Source organism: Hippoglossus stenolepis, chromosome 19, assembly GCF_022539355.2.
Source record: "Hippoglossus stenolepis isolate QCI-W04-F060 chromosome 19, HSTE1.2, whole genome shotgun sequence".
NCBI lineage: Eukaryota > Metazoa > Chordata > Actinopteri > Pleuronectiformes > Pleuronectidae > Hippoglossus > Hippoglossus stenolepis.
Window position 1 is genome coordinate 3,088,030 of NC_061501.1, and position 14,497 is coordinate 3,102,526.

Consider the following 14,497-nt stretch of genomic DNA (forward strand, 5'->3'; position numbering starts at 1 on the left):
GTGACATTCCGACCTGCTCGCACATCTTCCCCTTCCTCTGCAGCCTCCAGCGGGGTCAGTAGTAATATCACACTCCATAACGACCACAGCAACATGTCTCTGTAGGAGAGCTGCCTCAGTCCAGACAGAGGTGGCTGATTCTGAGCTGAAACACGTGAGAAATTCAGATTTTACTTTGCCATTTTCATTTGCTGTTTGATAACTCTGGAGGAAGCAATTCATGGACATGCAGCAAAACAAAGAGACATCCGGAAACTGCCCTGTGTCATATTATTTGTGAAATCTTGCAATTTCCATTATGTGCTAAGATGACTATATTTAACAAACTTAAATTTTACTGTATGTGACCAAAAATACTATCATAATAAGGTAATTCACTCTCCTCACAGGATGGCTCCTATTCATTCTGATGACCCCTGAGCTTTTCCCCTTTTCTCTCCCCATCAACCTAAAGGTTCTCATAACTAAAAACCTGGTTGCATTTAACTCAAATTTGCTTAGGATTTTCATATTCTCATTTTTGGTGTGTTTGGTGACCAGATCATCATCACAATATTCATTTGCACAGTAGTAATATCATAAAATGTTCAACAGATTGAGAAATTTCAGATCTGAAATTTGTTAAGTACATTCAGAGGATGTTTTTTTTTTAACCACTATGTACTCTCCTACAACCACAAGTGAAAATGTCCACACTGAACTAAAGATGTCCTATGAAATGCTTAGGCATATGAATCATAGCAAGAAGATCTATTATTTTGACTCGATTGACTACAGTGTATATATTTTATCACCACATGTAGTAGGGCTCAAATAGCAACACAGTGATGTTGTGGAATGTAATAAATATCCCATCCTCAAGGGGTCACTAGACTTATAGCCTGTGTCCACAAATAGTCTAAATTCCAAATTCTCATTTCATCAGCTATAGTTCCTGGCCCCTAGAATATCCACACTGTGGGGATCAAAGTTTCCAGTGCAGTGAAGAACAGTGCTGAGTGCCGTCTGCAACAAATTGTGCTGTCGTGCATAGTGTCTCCATAGAGCTGTGTCAGTGCTGGAGAACTGTTTGTCTGTTTGACATATTTTTTAACAGTCCAGCTCAGGGTACATATATAATATATGGCTCGAGGATGAGATTCGAGCGCCTTGTGAATTCACCACATCTCCCTCTTTTCTTCTCCACCGTCCCCACTGTCTCCTCTTACCTATAAAACAATTTGTTTTCATGTTGTGCCATGCAACATGGCACATGGCACTGCCGTGTTCTGTGTTCGTTTTACAGCGCAAACACGGTTCCACCGACCACAAGGCTGGGCCAGAGAAAATAACTACGTGAGCGCTGTGCTGTGCTGGGAAAACAGGAATATAAACACGGCAGTGAGGGCTACAGTGTGTTGGCAGCGGCTTTAAAGACAGGGGAGGATCAGTGAGCTGAAGAGAGTACAGCTGCCACAACCTCTGTTTTACAAAGTCTCCTCCCAGCTCCTCTTACCCTTATCCTCTTTGTGTTGGGCTTATGGAATCATATTTTAACAATGGACTTACATTTTTCTCACAGTGTGAATATAGAGTATATTGAAAATGACTTTAAAAAAACAAACAATGTAAACTGGTAAATTGATCTGTTCAGCACAGTTCCATCCTGCTCATGGTAACTATCACCAATACCAATAGCACATTTATAGCCAGTAGCCCTTTTCATTTGTGCCCCCATAAAAGGAATTGATTTACAGCATCAAGTTACTGAATGAAGACATCATTCCCAGTCAACATGCACATGTGCAACCCATATGGATAAAATGTGGACAACATGGGCAACAAGTGCCATGCACTTGAAATGGGTTAACTAAGTGCTCCATAAATGTGGGCTAAATGTGGACTGTGTGAGACCCATATGTCTTCAATAACATGAGCCCATCTGGGCTGACTGTGGGCTCCATGTGGGGAAAGGGATTTTTTCTTTTAAAAGGGTCCCTTTTGATAGCAGTGGTTTTAAACTGGGCAAACAGTTACTGTAACAGGGACTTGGAAACTCTGTCACTGGTGACATCATTCATTTTAAAACATTACATCAACTGATCCAAGTCTAGTCAGTCAAGTGAGTTAGGTGCACAATAGAGGATTTACAACTCTTAACTGATTTTTAAAATGTTGGAGACCACAGACATGTTGACAGATTTAACAGATTTTTAATATTAGAATATAAGAACACACAACAGGGACATTTGGACAGATTGTAAGACCACACACTTGCTGTTTGGTCAAATGTGACTTCAGAAAAGCTACGCAACATCCGATTGATGATTTTTCCCGTTCAGCTTGCTCTCATTGGCTATAGCTCAGTTTATGCTCAGTATTCCATCGGAGCAGATTATCGTAAATAACAAACATTTTGAGTTTGACATTTACGATTCGAGATTTGTGAGGCTCCGACAAAATTGGCAGCATTCAAATTATTTTATAAACCCCTCACACTTCAGGATTATGTGTGCAGATAATCGACTCCGACTGGCCTCTAATTAGAAAGGTCCCGCGATTGTCAGAATGGGCAAATCAGGTCGAAAATCGCCCGATTATCCTGTAGTGTGCACCGGCCCTTACTGTAATAGAGATTCAGAAAGGACCCCATGATCCTCTGCAGTAGCTAACAGCTTGAAGCAAGTGGGTCTTTAAATTAAATATCTTTAAATTAATGTAGCTTGCTGAAATTTATCTAAATAACTTTCTACAAACAGTGCCCTGTTGTTACCTTTTAACTGAGCTAAAACCGCTGTATATACTTGAATTAGTTTCCCTCCCTATTCATTTAGCCTTTCTCTGTCGTTTTTACAAGTGTGTTAACTAGTCTAACCCTTTTTACATGCAGTCTATGGTCTAACCTGATTAGACCTCTACATCTACATCCTAGACTGCGGGACGTGTTCATGGGAGTTTTTCCTAAATTACATTTATCTGATCCTCCCACTAGTTTTGTTGGGCTGTGTGGTTGGGCTTCTTCGTGTATTTGGTGACCTCACAGAATTCTATCATAGCTCAGAGTGATGGTCCCATCCACAGTCGCACAACTGAAATACAGAGACGTTTATCCTGTCTCCCCACACTCATAGAAATCTGAAAGATAGATGTAGAGTTTCATACAACTCTCTCTCGTCTGTATCAAACTTTCCTAATTTTCTTTGCACAAAGAAAACACAGGATTTTTGGTCTCACAATTTTCTTGACTGCACATTTTGACACTATATGAGGCAAGCACATTTGGTTGACACTGTTCTGTCATTGTCATTTGTATTAATTATCTTTTCTCTGTGTGGGAGTAACAGTATCTGCTACCTCAGTCCTCCATCCTGGTTTTAGGTCAAAAGAGGTGGCTGAGGGTGAAGCCTGCTTAACTGCAGAGTCCCAATAAATGGATCAGACCAAGAACTGAATTAGCACGGAGGGATTGGTGGAATCAATGTCCTGTATTGTTAGCAGTGTTGTTTTAGTGGAGTTATGTTTGGTTGACCTATTCTGTTGTTACAGATTTCTTCTACTGTTCTGGGTAAAATAAATCTCGTGATTTGAAAGGTAATCCTGTGCTTGTTTGTACGTTGGCTGCTTGACTCTGCCCAGTTTCAACCTCGGCAGAAAACCTTTGGCTGGGTGTACAGGGTCGAGGACGCCGAGAGGATTTAAACCTCTTCTAATTCTAATAGAGAAATGTTAACTGACCTAGAAATATGTTCAACTTCAAATAACATCAGGGAACATTCAGAGAGCTGTCATGGAGCCGTTACAGGTTGAACGTGCAGCTCTGGCTTAGCCTGGACAACCATGTAGGACACCAACCGAGAGAAAAATAAAGTTAAGTTTGGTTTTATGGTTAATCAGTGAATATGGCTCAAATCTGTTTTAAAATCACATAACACACACACACACACACACACACACACACACACACACACACACACACACACACACACACACACACACACACACACACACACACACACACACACACACACACGCACACACACACTGTCCATGACTTCAGAGGACATTACAGTGACTTAACATTGATTTCCTGGAGACTTACCCTAACCTAAACCATAGTTACTACTTCCCAACCCTAACTCTTAACCTAACTGTCAAACATGTCCTCATCTTAATATGTAGCGTCTTATGTTATGGAGTCTAACTGTTGTCCCCATAAGGAAGACAAGTCCCCATGATGTGAATATGCAGGGAGATTTAGGTCCTCACAACATGTGTAATACCTGGACCACACACAAACACACACATATGTTTCGTAAAAAAGAAAATTGAAAATGGTTTATCACCTTCTTTTCATCAATATAAATGTTGCTTTTGCTGATCTGTGTGAACAAAACCTCAGCAGGAGGAGGACAGGGTGGTCAGATGGTTCGACAAAGAATGACTTTGATGAGGGAGACCACTGTTTAATTCCGGTTTCTTACCAACAGTCAGTTTTGGTTTCATTTAACCCCGACCACGAACACTAACCAGGTACTTTAACCATAGCGGTGACAGATCAGGAAACAGTCAGCTCAGTGAAAACACTGTTTGTGTTGTCCTGATGCAGATCAGACATTACAATCATTTACTGTATACTGACATTTGTTCTTCAAAAGGACATGCAATAGAAATGCTTTGTAATTAGCAGTGGTCGACCAGTATAGGTTTCTTAATGGCCACATTTGAGCCGTTATCGGACATAACCTCCGGAAGAAGTCCGAATGATTTGGGTCCGGACTCTCTGCGGAGGTTTCCTTTCACACATGCACAACACAGGAGATTCTCTGCTCAGACGTGTTCACAACAATACAGAAACCTCTGGAGCGTTCAGGTGAGGGGGGGGGGGTGAAGCATACAGGAGGCAGGATGCAATCTTTCAATGCTGCTGCGGAAATCACATGTTTTTGTTTAGAGCACATCGACACCTGCGTCGGCCCTTATCACACAATCTCTTTTGACATCTTTGTCTGCTCTTACATGTACATCACTGCTTTTTCATCCTTTTTTTTTTTCTGCTTGCAGTGAATCCTGTGGAGGATCTGCAGACTTTATATGAGGAGGCCAGACAGAGAAAGTCCACTCTGACTTTTGCATTCAGACACACAGCCCCTGCAGAGAAAGTCCGGAGGATCCCTGTGGTTAAGTGCATGTCTGAAAGCAGCTTTAGAGAGCATGGTGCTCGATGGCTCATGTATAATGTCATTATTATGTTATTGTTAATTTAATAATAACGAATGAGACACAAATTGCTAAACTTAAACATTTATAACTCTGATGCATTAGCCACTTGAACCCAGAAAAAGGAAAGAATGTTTGCTTAAGTAGATCTGCACTTTACTTATTATTTAAAATTTGAAACGTCCACAAGTAATAAAACAACTAAACTCTGTAAACTTTTACTTCAATCATATGTAGATATGTTCTGCAGGTATTTTTGTTTATAAGCTTCACGAGCCCAGTCAATCGGTCCATTCAGATTATCTCAAAATGCCATAGGCTATTTGTCTGATTTATCATCTGATATTTTAACTGAAGCATCATGGTCAGAATCAGTGCAAACAGATGTTTGTTTTATGAACACATCTGTCAGTCGCATTAGCAGATAGATCCCAGGAGAGCATGGGAGTCAATTTCAACACAAGAAGGACCAGGAGTCAAAAGTTAGATCTGTGAGGCCTCAGTGAATAACATTAAACACTGACAGTGCGCCGCAGGAGAATGGTTCGTGTGTTTCTCTATTTCTAAATGTGTCTCTAGTATCCTAAAAAAAACCTGCATATACTTCATATTTTATCCTTCCTCAGCTCCTCGGATCCATCCATACATCCTCTCCTCGCTGCCTCTCTCTTTCATTTTAAAGCGCATTAGTCATTACAGACACTGTATGTTGATAGGTGGGCCCTGAACTTGAATTCCTCCAAACCTCACTCTACATTTGGCAAACCAGAAGTGCAGCGAACCAACCACATCAGCCGCCTCCATTGGCTCGGGCATCACAGAACATTCCTTGTGCGCAGATGTTGGAATAGCTCGGAGCCTTGACTTGTTGACTGTCGGTAGAAATTCCAGTAAACAGGCTCTTGTCCCTTAAATGCTCATATTCTGACTGATAGCTGAGAAATTTATTTTGGTCATTGTAATAAATTATGTGCTGTTGGGGTCAGGATATTATTTTATTAGTGTGGTTGAATTTGGAGTAAATTTAGATTTATCACCTTCTTTAAAAGACCTGTTTTCTGTCATCTACACACACCCTGTAATACTAATGGGTTTTTTTTATATTTTAAATGCAATTTCACAACATTACAGTCATTATTTTAATTCATTGCACTATGGTATTAGAATCTATTTGCAGTGGCTTGAAACGTGTAAAGAAATCTAAATGCTAAGGTACACACGGAGGAAGGAAAAAACAGATATTGTTCTTTAGATTTAAGGATTAAAGTGAGATTATGTAACTTCTGCCGACAATTAAAGGATGGAGTTAAAGCCTAAAGACAGCTCAGGTAAAGGAAAGTCTGAGAACTCGCTCAGTAACCTCAATTTCACATCAGTATTTTAAAAAATGAATTTTGAACCCTATGTCATTAACATTATTAAATCATGTTACTTTTATCTAAGACACATAACCAAAATGAAATAGCTCTATCTTTTCCTGACCAAGGAAAGCTTATTCATGCGTTTTGTCTTCTCACACCTGCAGTGCACTGTTTACATGTTCCAGTCATTCCTCCGTGTCTCGGCGTCAGCTGTAGTGCAGAACGCTGCCTCTCAAGCGTATGGGACCCATATCTCTTCAATTCTACCCTTCATTCATTCGCTGCCAGCTAAATTTAGGATTCATTTTAAGATTCTTTTAATGACTTTTAAAGCTCAGCACAGTCTAAACCCCCAGTTATAATATGCAGCTACTAACTCCCTGCTCCAGGCCATAACCTTGCAACCAAAGTTGATGGTAGTTCCTAAGTCAGGGCTGGTAACTAAGGGTGACCTGTCAGCATATTAACAATTTTTAAATCACCTCTTAAAACATATTTTTATAGCAAAGCCTTCTAATGCCTGATTTTTGGTTGGTTTTAACGGATGTTGTTTGTTTATCTTTCTTATGTTTTTCTTGTTTTGTTCCGTGTTGGTGTGTTCCCAGGTATTTGTGAATCAATTTGTAACCTTGTTTAGATACATGTCTCATTGTTAATAATATCTATCTAACCTCTGCTCATTTTAACAAACATTTCAACTGATCTTACCAGACCAAGAAAGCTCCCATGTAAATTCAATCAATCAATCAATCCAATTTGATTTGTATAGCACATATTGACAAATCACAATTTGTATCATCGGGCTTAACAAGGTGTGACATCCTCTGTTCTTAACCCTCAACAAGAGTAAGGAAAAACGAGAAAAAACATAATGTAGAAACCTCAGAGAGAGCCACATGTGAGGGATCCCTCTCTCAGGAGGGAGTAACTGAGAACATCAGCGAAATAACAGTATTTACAACACTGAGACAATTGAGCAAATATGTATATTATTGCCTATGAACTGTACTTTTCCTTCGTGCTATTTCTTCCTTCAAAAATAGTGATTTAAGTTCAGCGATGACATGAATAACCCAGAGTAAAAATAACATGACCAAAGTATTTTAACGGCCATGTAAAGACAGATAATTGGTGACTGCTACTGAAGACTATATTTTTCTGACATTCAGCAATGTAGTGACCTTTACAAGATAAAACTATATGTCCCAGACCAGAAACTGGTGTCTGATCCCTGGACTATCGTGAAAACCAGCCCACACACCTTCTCCATCATTTTCACTTCATTCTGCACTTGTACATACAGTAATTAGAAAGGAAGACAAAGTTATTCCAGTCTTCAGACTCAAGAAACAGCATAACTCTGACATGCCAAGAGACAGAAAGACCGAGAGAGAGAGCGACTGGTGCCTGTGCTAAAGCAGAGGACCTCGCTGACCCATAATCACAGAGGCTGATTTACTGTATGCAGTTAGACTTTATATTTAGCTTGTCTTCTCATTGTCCTGTTGGCTGGTCACTCATGGCCAAACCGAATACATGTTCGCATAACAATTTCGGGAGAGATTCCTTAAGAACAGTGTTGATGACTGTATGCACACATAGATACCATATGCTGCAGATACTGTAACTGGTAAATGAAAGTACAACCAGCAGAATGACAAACAACCACCATCATGAACAGAGAAAACTCATATCCTCCAAAAATAACTAATGCAAACTTTTCTAACATGGTCTCCAATTAACTGACACCACTAATCAGAGTTTGATTAGTGCAATATGCTGTAAATACGTCAAGAAATATGATCCCAGCCTGAGTTCTCCGATAATTCAGGTGTACCCTCCACATAACAACACGTGCCGTAAAGAGGATGACATGGGCCTTACCTTTCTCCTCCAGCTGCGAGCAGACACTGATGGAACGCCACTGTGCGAGGAGAGAGAGTGAAGAGAGTGAAGTCCTGACTCTGTGGTGACAGTCCTCCCTCTGGTTGGCAGAGGGAGTGGTAGGAGTGTCAGGGCAGCCTTTACTGTATAAATCATGGCCAGCTTCACCACAGAATATGACACTACAGAGGCAAATCTGGATCCAGCAAGGATTTACACTCTCATACACACACTCACAGTCAAGACAGGGTGTGTGGACTGACCCCAGTGTGGCAATGCATCCGTGTTTGTGTGTTTAAGCATCTAAATTTCAGTTATTACCATATTAAATCACTGCTAACACCAGAGGCTTAAAACTTGTCAACTTCTAACTAATCCAGCTAATCCAACGTCATGGTTTAATGTTGAAATGAAGGCCTCATATGAAGAGTTGAAATCGTAATCTGCAGTCATGTCCCACTGTAAACTGGGGCACCACTGTGGTCAGCGTGTTTTTACTGCAGCTATTCAGGAGTGTAATTACAGTGCAGGTTAGCGACGCACTGCAAGGTGCAAGTGATGACAAAGCACACAGCGAAACACTGCGACAAAATAATGATTTAACTACAGGTTTCTTTGTTCGACATTTTATTGTGGGAATTTTAATTAAAGCCTTATCATTCAGTTGGTGGGTATGGATAATCTACAGCTGTAAATAGTCCTGTGTTGCCTCCACCAAGGAGTTTATGTTTTCACCCCTGTCTGTTTGTTGGTAGGTTTGTTTGTAGTTAACAGGCTTAAGCAAAAACTACTTGATCACGATATTTAGTGGGAGATTACAGTATGGGACAGGGAAGAACCCATTCAATTTTGGTGTGGATGTGGATCAGCGTGTGGATCAAGGTATTTTTTCACAAAATAGGGCATTTTTCAACATTTTCCTTGCTTTCTCAAAGATTAATTTGCGGATCTTGATTTTGGTGCAAAAATATTGATCAAGTGACTTTAAATGTGGTTTCATTAGGGGACTGTTGGGCCTTGGTAGGGGGTGTAGTTTTAGTTTTGTTTCCTAAAAGCAAGTGTTTCAGAAAATTGCTGAATTAATACAGAGATAATCAGGGGTGACTTGTAACAACTTGAACTCAGTGAACTGTATTTCCTTTTTTAAATACGTTTTTCATAAGGTTCTGTCTGGAAAAATTAAGAAAAGTAAGCAATTTGAAGTTTTACACACAAGGTTCAAGGTATCCTGTGAGTCCTTCAAGGCTTCTCCACATTTTTATTTGAGGGAAATGTTTTCTTCAATGAGTCCATTTTTTCCCTCACTGTCAGAATAACGTTTTGTGCTCCAAATCACGGCAGCTTTTCTAGAATCAAGGGACTCTTTAGTCATCGTTCCCTTAAAGGTTCAGTGTGTGGAATGTAGGGACATCTAGTGGTGAAGTTTCATGCTGCAGCTGAATACCCCTCACCTCACCCTCTCCTTCCAAACATGAAAGAGAACCTGTGGTATTATGTAAATATAAAGTATTTAAATATAAATTGCCCATTCTAGGGTAAAGAAAACAACCATTTGCACAATTAAGATGATTATACATGTTTATATTCTATTTCTGCCAATAGATCCCTTTCAACTGAATCTTACACACTGAACCTTTAGTGTCTTTTTGGTCTTTTCATTACAAAATATAGAATTTAGAATACAGCATAATCCTATAAACAGCCCCCAAAACAGATTAAAACAGCTTTAAAGATCAAAATAATGTATGGTTTATAACAGGCTTATGACATACCATCAATAATCAAACTGAAGATACTGAAAGAGGGGATTGAGATGAATAACGAGCAATCCTCCAATATCTATAGTCTGTTTTCCTGTAAGTATCTGATTATTGCTTCCCCAAAGGGGCTGTTCAGCAGATTATGATCCAAAAGTACTTCAGAGATTCTCCTTTTGTGAATGTGTGGATATGTGAATGTATTACTGCGCAAGAACAAAAAACTCTTCCAATGATCCCACATAAAAAGGCTCTAAGTGAAATGTAACATTGATTTGGCATCTCAACACAGACACACTCAGACCTCAGTGTTTTTAGCACTGTGCTTCTCCGAGGACAAGAAGCCTGAACTGCTATCGCCCCCTGTTGGGGACACACGGGGAGCTTGTTCTCAGGGACACTCTCTGATCAGGGTTGCTACTTCCCTACCTCTGGTTAAAAGCTCTGCAGTTGCCAGTTCTTTCCAAGCTGAGAAAATACGAAAAATTGAAAAAAAATGTACAGAAAAAAAACATGGTTCTAAAAATAAAAGCTCAAATATGTGGATTTGCTTCCTCTCCAGGCAGACCACACGAGGCTGGACGACACAGGGGACTAGGATGAGCTCCAAGTCTCTGGTTACTGCAATGATATGATTCAGTTTTGGGTGCATGACAGTATTGTTTTCACCTTTTCATGCACATGCACAATTATTCTGACTAGACCTGGTGTATGTAGAGAGAACAGGGAAGGAAGGCACCTTTTTTGCATCTAAATATTAAAAAATCTACTCTACACTATATACAGGCTGACATTCAACCATTTCAGAATGTCACTGAAGGTCACGAGCTGTGTCTGACTCACACACTGTATATAAAATCTGAATAGTCCTTCCAGATTACTGAACCAAGCTTTATTCAAGGTGAAATATATGTGGTGAAAAATGACGCAGATCCAATACAACATTTTCTTTTTAACTCTATGATCTCATGCACAGGGCTTTTCCAATTTATTCAAGAAAGCACAGGATTAGAAAAAAACACTGGATGGAAAGGAAAGATTTAAACATTTGGCATAATTTCTCAGGCAGTGTTATAAAATTTGCTCTTTTGTTTTTTACTAGGCGAAGTTACAGCTTCAGACAGAATCATAAAAATTAATTAAAACCAAACAAGCAAATGACTTCTGTGATTCTCATATCTGAAGGGCTGAAAAATGGATTGAGTGTATTTTCCTCTGTTTGAAATCCACTACTGTGTATTTACTTCTCACAGGGTCGATTCGGGGGGATTATCTCTGCGGTCTGGTTGTTTTCTCCTGCCTGTGCGTACCTGACCTCCTTGACCTCAAGTTTTTTGATACAATGCAGGAAATCTAGTCAGAAAAAGAGGGAAGCTGTTTTGACTGTTCAGATCCAGTCCAGGCAGACACTGGAGAAGCAACTATGACTGAGTGACACAACTTTACATCTCAGAACAGCCTCATTTACCCACTCTGCCTTATGTCTACTTGTAATTGTCACATATTTCCATTAGGGGGTGGTATTGCCTCAACGAGAGTCAGTGAAAAACCAACTCGATTTTATTCATTATCTTCCTCAGAACCCAGTGGTGGAAAAGAGCTAAATACATGAACTGCAGTAATGTACTTAGGTATTTTTGCTTGATTTAAACACTTTAGGATTCCATTTAAATTTAGAAAAAACTATTGTTATCTTTTACTGCACTTCATTTGTTTGATATTTTAGTGATTAGTTATTTTGCAAATAGTCAGATAGTCAAAACCAACAAATTGTACAATTATAAATTAATAGATTTTAGGGCATCTTCCTGGCTCTCGCTCCCCCTTTCATTCATATCTCCAATCCCTTCAATATCTTAGTAAATAAATAAATAAATCGTCTTTATTGTTCCCCGAGAAACAATTTACAAGTTACCCAGCCCTATTAGCCACAACTTTACCAGCTGCAACATTAAAGTCATGGACACATAGTACATCGTTTATATAATATACATTATTCTCAAATGGGCCATTCTGCATCTGAGCACTTTGCAACTATTTTTAATGCTGATGCTTGTACTTTTTAAAAAATCAGTCTTTCAGTAAAATGTTACTGAAATGGCTCAACTGCACTACCCCAGTGGACAGTTTTTAAAATTCAAAGCCCCCCTGCTTTAAAATTCAGGAAACAGGCTATTAGGCAAAGAGTTGGAGCCATGCCCCAAACTGCCATTTTGAACTTATTGTACAAATTTTGTGTGAATAGCGACTAATCATGAAACCATTTCAGCCTCAGTGACATGCACGTCCTGCAAAGTGAAGCACCAAAAACTCCTGCCATAACTACTGCCATGGAGCATTTGACAATTTGCCATGCTGAAGAAGTGGAAGGTTTACACCCTGCCCACCGACTATTCCATCTCCAGCTTCACCACCTTCTCTGACTCTGCCTCCTGATGTCGTCACTACATCAGTCTTTGATGGTGACGATGTTGTCGAAAAGCCACCCAGGGAAACAGACTCTCCTGGGGCCCCGCCATGTGTGCTCTGTGCTAATGAACCTGCTATCACTGCCATCCAGGAGGATTGGTCACTGTGCCAGGTTAAAGCAGCCGAGCAGCCTGCACCTACCTCAGAAACCTCAGACTCTGCTGTGAAAACATCTCTACCTCTTCCTGCGACTCCTCCTGCTGGATCCACAGTAATTGCATCAACCCCAGATGTTAAGGTTAGAAGTCTGGTGGCCACCAGAAGATTGGACTGCTTTAACTCAAGCTCTGCAAGCTGCTCTGGTTCTGCAAAACACTCTGCTGCCTGAAGATGCAGAATAAGACTCAATAATTGTTTCTTCTAAATATCATTTCTGTTTGTTGCATTCCAGTTACTCCACATCAAAACTCTGCCAGCTGCATATTTGTAAGGGAATTTGCTTAAGTATGATATGAACTATGGCAGGTCCTGCATTAATGACTGTGTTGTAGAAAGGGCATGTGTGAAAATCTTGTTTTAAAAGTTTTATCAGTCTATATTGTTTTCATTTATAATAAACCCATATTAAAGGTTCAAGGTTCAAAGGTTCTATTGTCATATGCAGAAATGAACAAGTTATCAATGCAATGCAATTCTTAGTTCTTAGAAACATTTAAATATATACATATACATACTGGAAACTTGAGTTTAATCATAAATAAAAGGGATAAGAGATAAATAACAGCTGAGGTAGATTAGGGGATTTAGGTGTGCTAAAAACAGTGAAAGACAGTATAAAAGTCAGTTCAGAATTATTACAATTTGTGCAAAAAGACAACAAGGTGCATAATGTTCACTGTTTGCAAATTGTTCAATATGCAAAAAGTTGCATTAAGTCCTTGTTGGTTATGTGTGGAGGGTGGGAGGGGGAGGAGGCAGTGGCTTGGAGATGTTCGTCAGTCTTATGGGTAGAAACTGTCCTTGAGCTTTGAGGTCCTGCATGTCACACTCCTATACCGTCTGCCAGATGGAAGGAGTGTGAAGAGGTGGTGCTGGGGGGTGTGTGGGATCTCTGATGGTGTTCCGGGCTCTTCTGAGGACCCTCTGCTGATAGATGTCCTGCAGAGGTGGGAGGGTCGTTCCAGTGATGTACTGGGCTTATTTGACCACTCTCTGCAGGCGATTGCGGCCTGTTTGTGTGCTGTTGCCATACCATGCTGCAATGCTGCTGGTCAGAATGGACTATATGGTGCACCGGTAGAAGTTGCAGAGGAGTCCTGATGGCAACTTGAATTTCCTGAGCCTCCTTAGGAAGTACAGCCTCTGCTGTGCCTTCCTGATCAGCTGAGTGATGTGGTGGGTCCAGGTGAAGTCCTCACTGATGTGGACGCTGAGGAACTTGAAGGTGTTGACCCTTTCCACCTCAGTCTCACTAATGTGTAATGGTGTGTGTTGACTCCTCCCTTTTCTCAGGTCCACTCATCACCTCCATTGTTTTGCTGACACTGAGCGTCAGGTTGTTGTTTTGACACCACAGCACCAGGTCCTCCACCACACTGCGATAGGCTGATTCATCGTTGTTACTGATGAGACCCAGGACTGTTGTGTCATCAGCAAATTTCAGGATTGTGGTGTTTTCATGTGAGGCTGCGCAGTCGTGTGTGTAGAGTGTGTACAGTATGGGACTGAGAACACATCCTTGAGGGGTGCCAGTGTTCATGAGTAATTATGTATCATAAATATGATGTGCTTTAGATCACTTCTCAACAGTACCCTGTGTTCAATCAAATTATCCATCACCAACTGACACAGGTAACCTGGGTGTCAGGCCCCTCATGGCATATGACAAAG

At 40.3% G+C, this 14,497-nt stretch overlaps 1 protein-coding gene across 1 annotated transcript in view; it reads right to left on the reverse strand.

The window, feature by feature from the left end:
• The window catches only part of si:dkey-225n22.4 (collagen alpha-1(XXI) chain), a 53,100-nt gene extending 52,959 nt beyond the window's left edge, over window positions 1-141 (reverse strand). The window contains exon 1 of the mRNA XM_047344603.1: window positions 14-141. Within this exon, the coding sequence (XP_047200559.1) occupies window positions 14-95 (82 nt within the window). The 5' untranslated portion in view covers window positions 96-141. The remainder of the gene's footprint in view (window positions 1-13) is intronic.
• Between the last annotated feature and the right edge of the window lie 14,356 nt (window positions 142-14,497).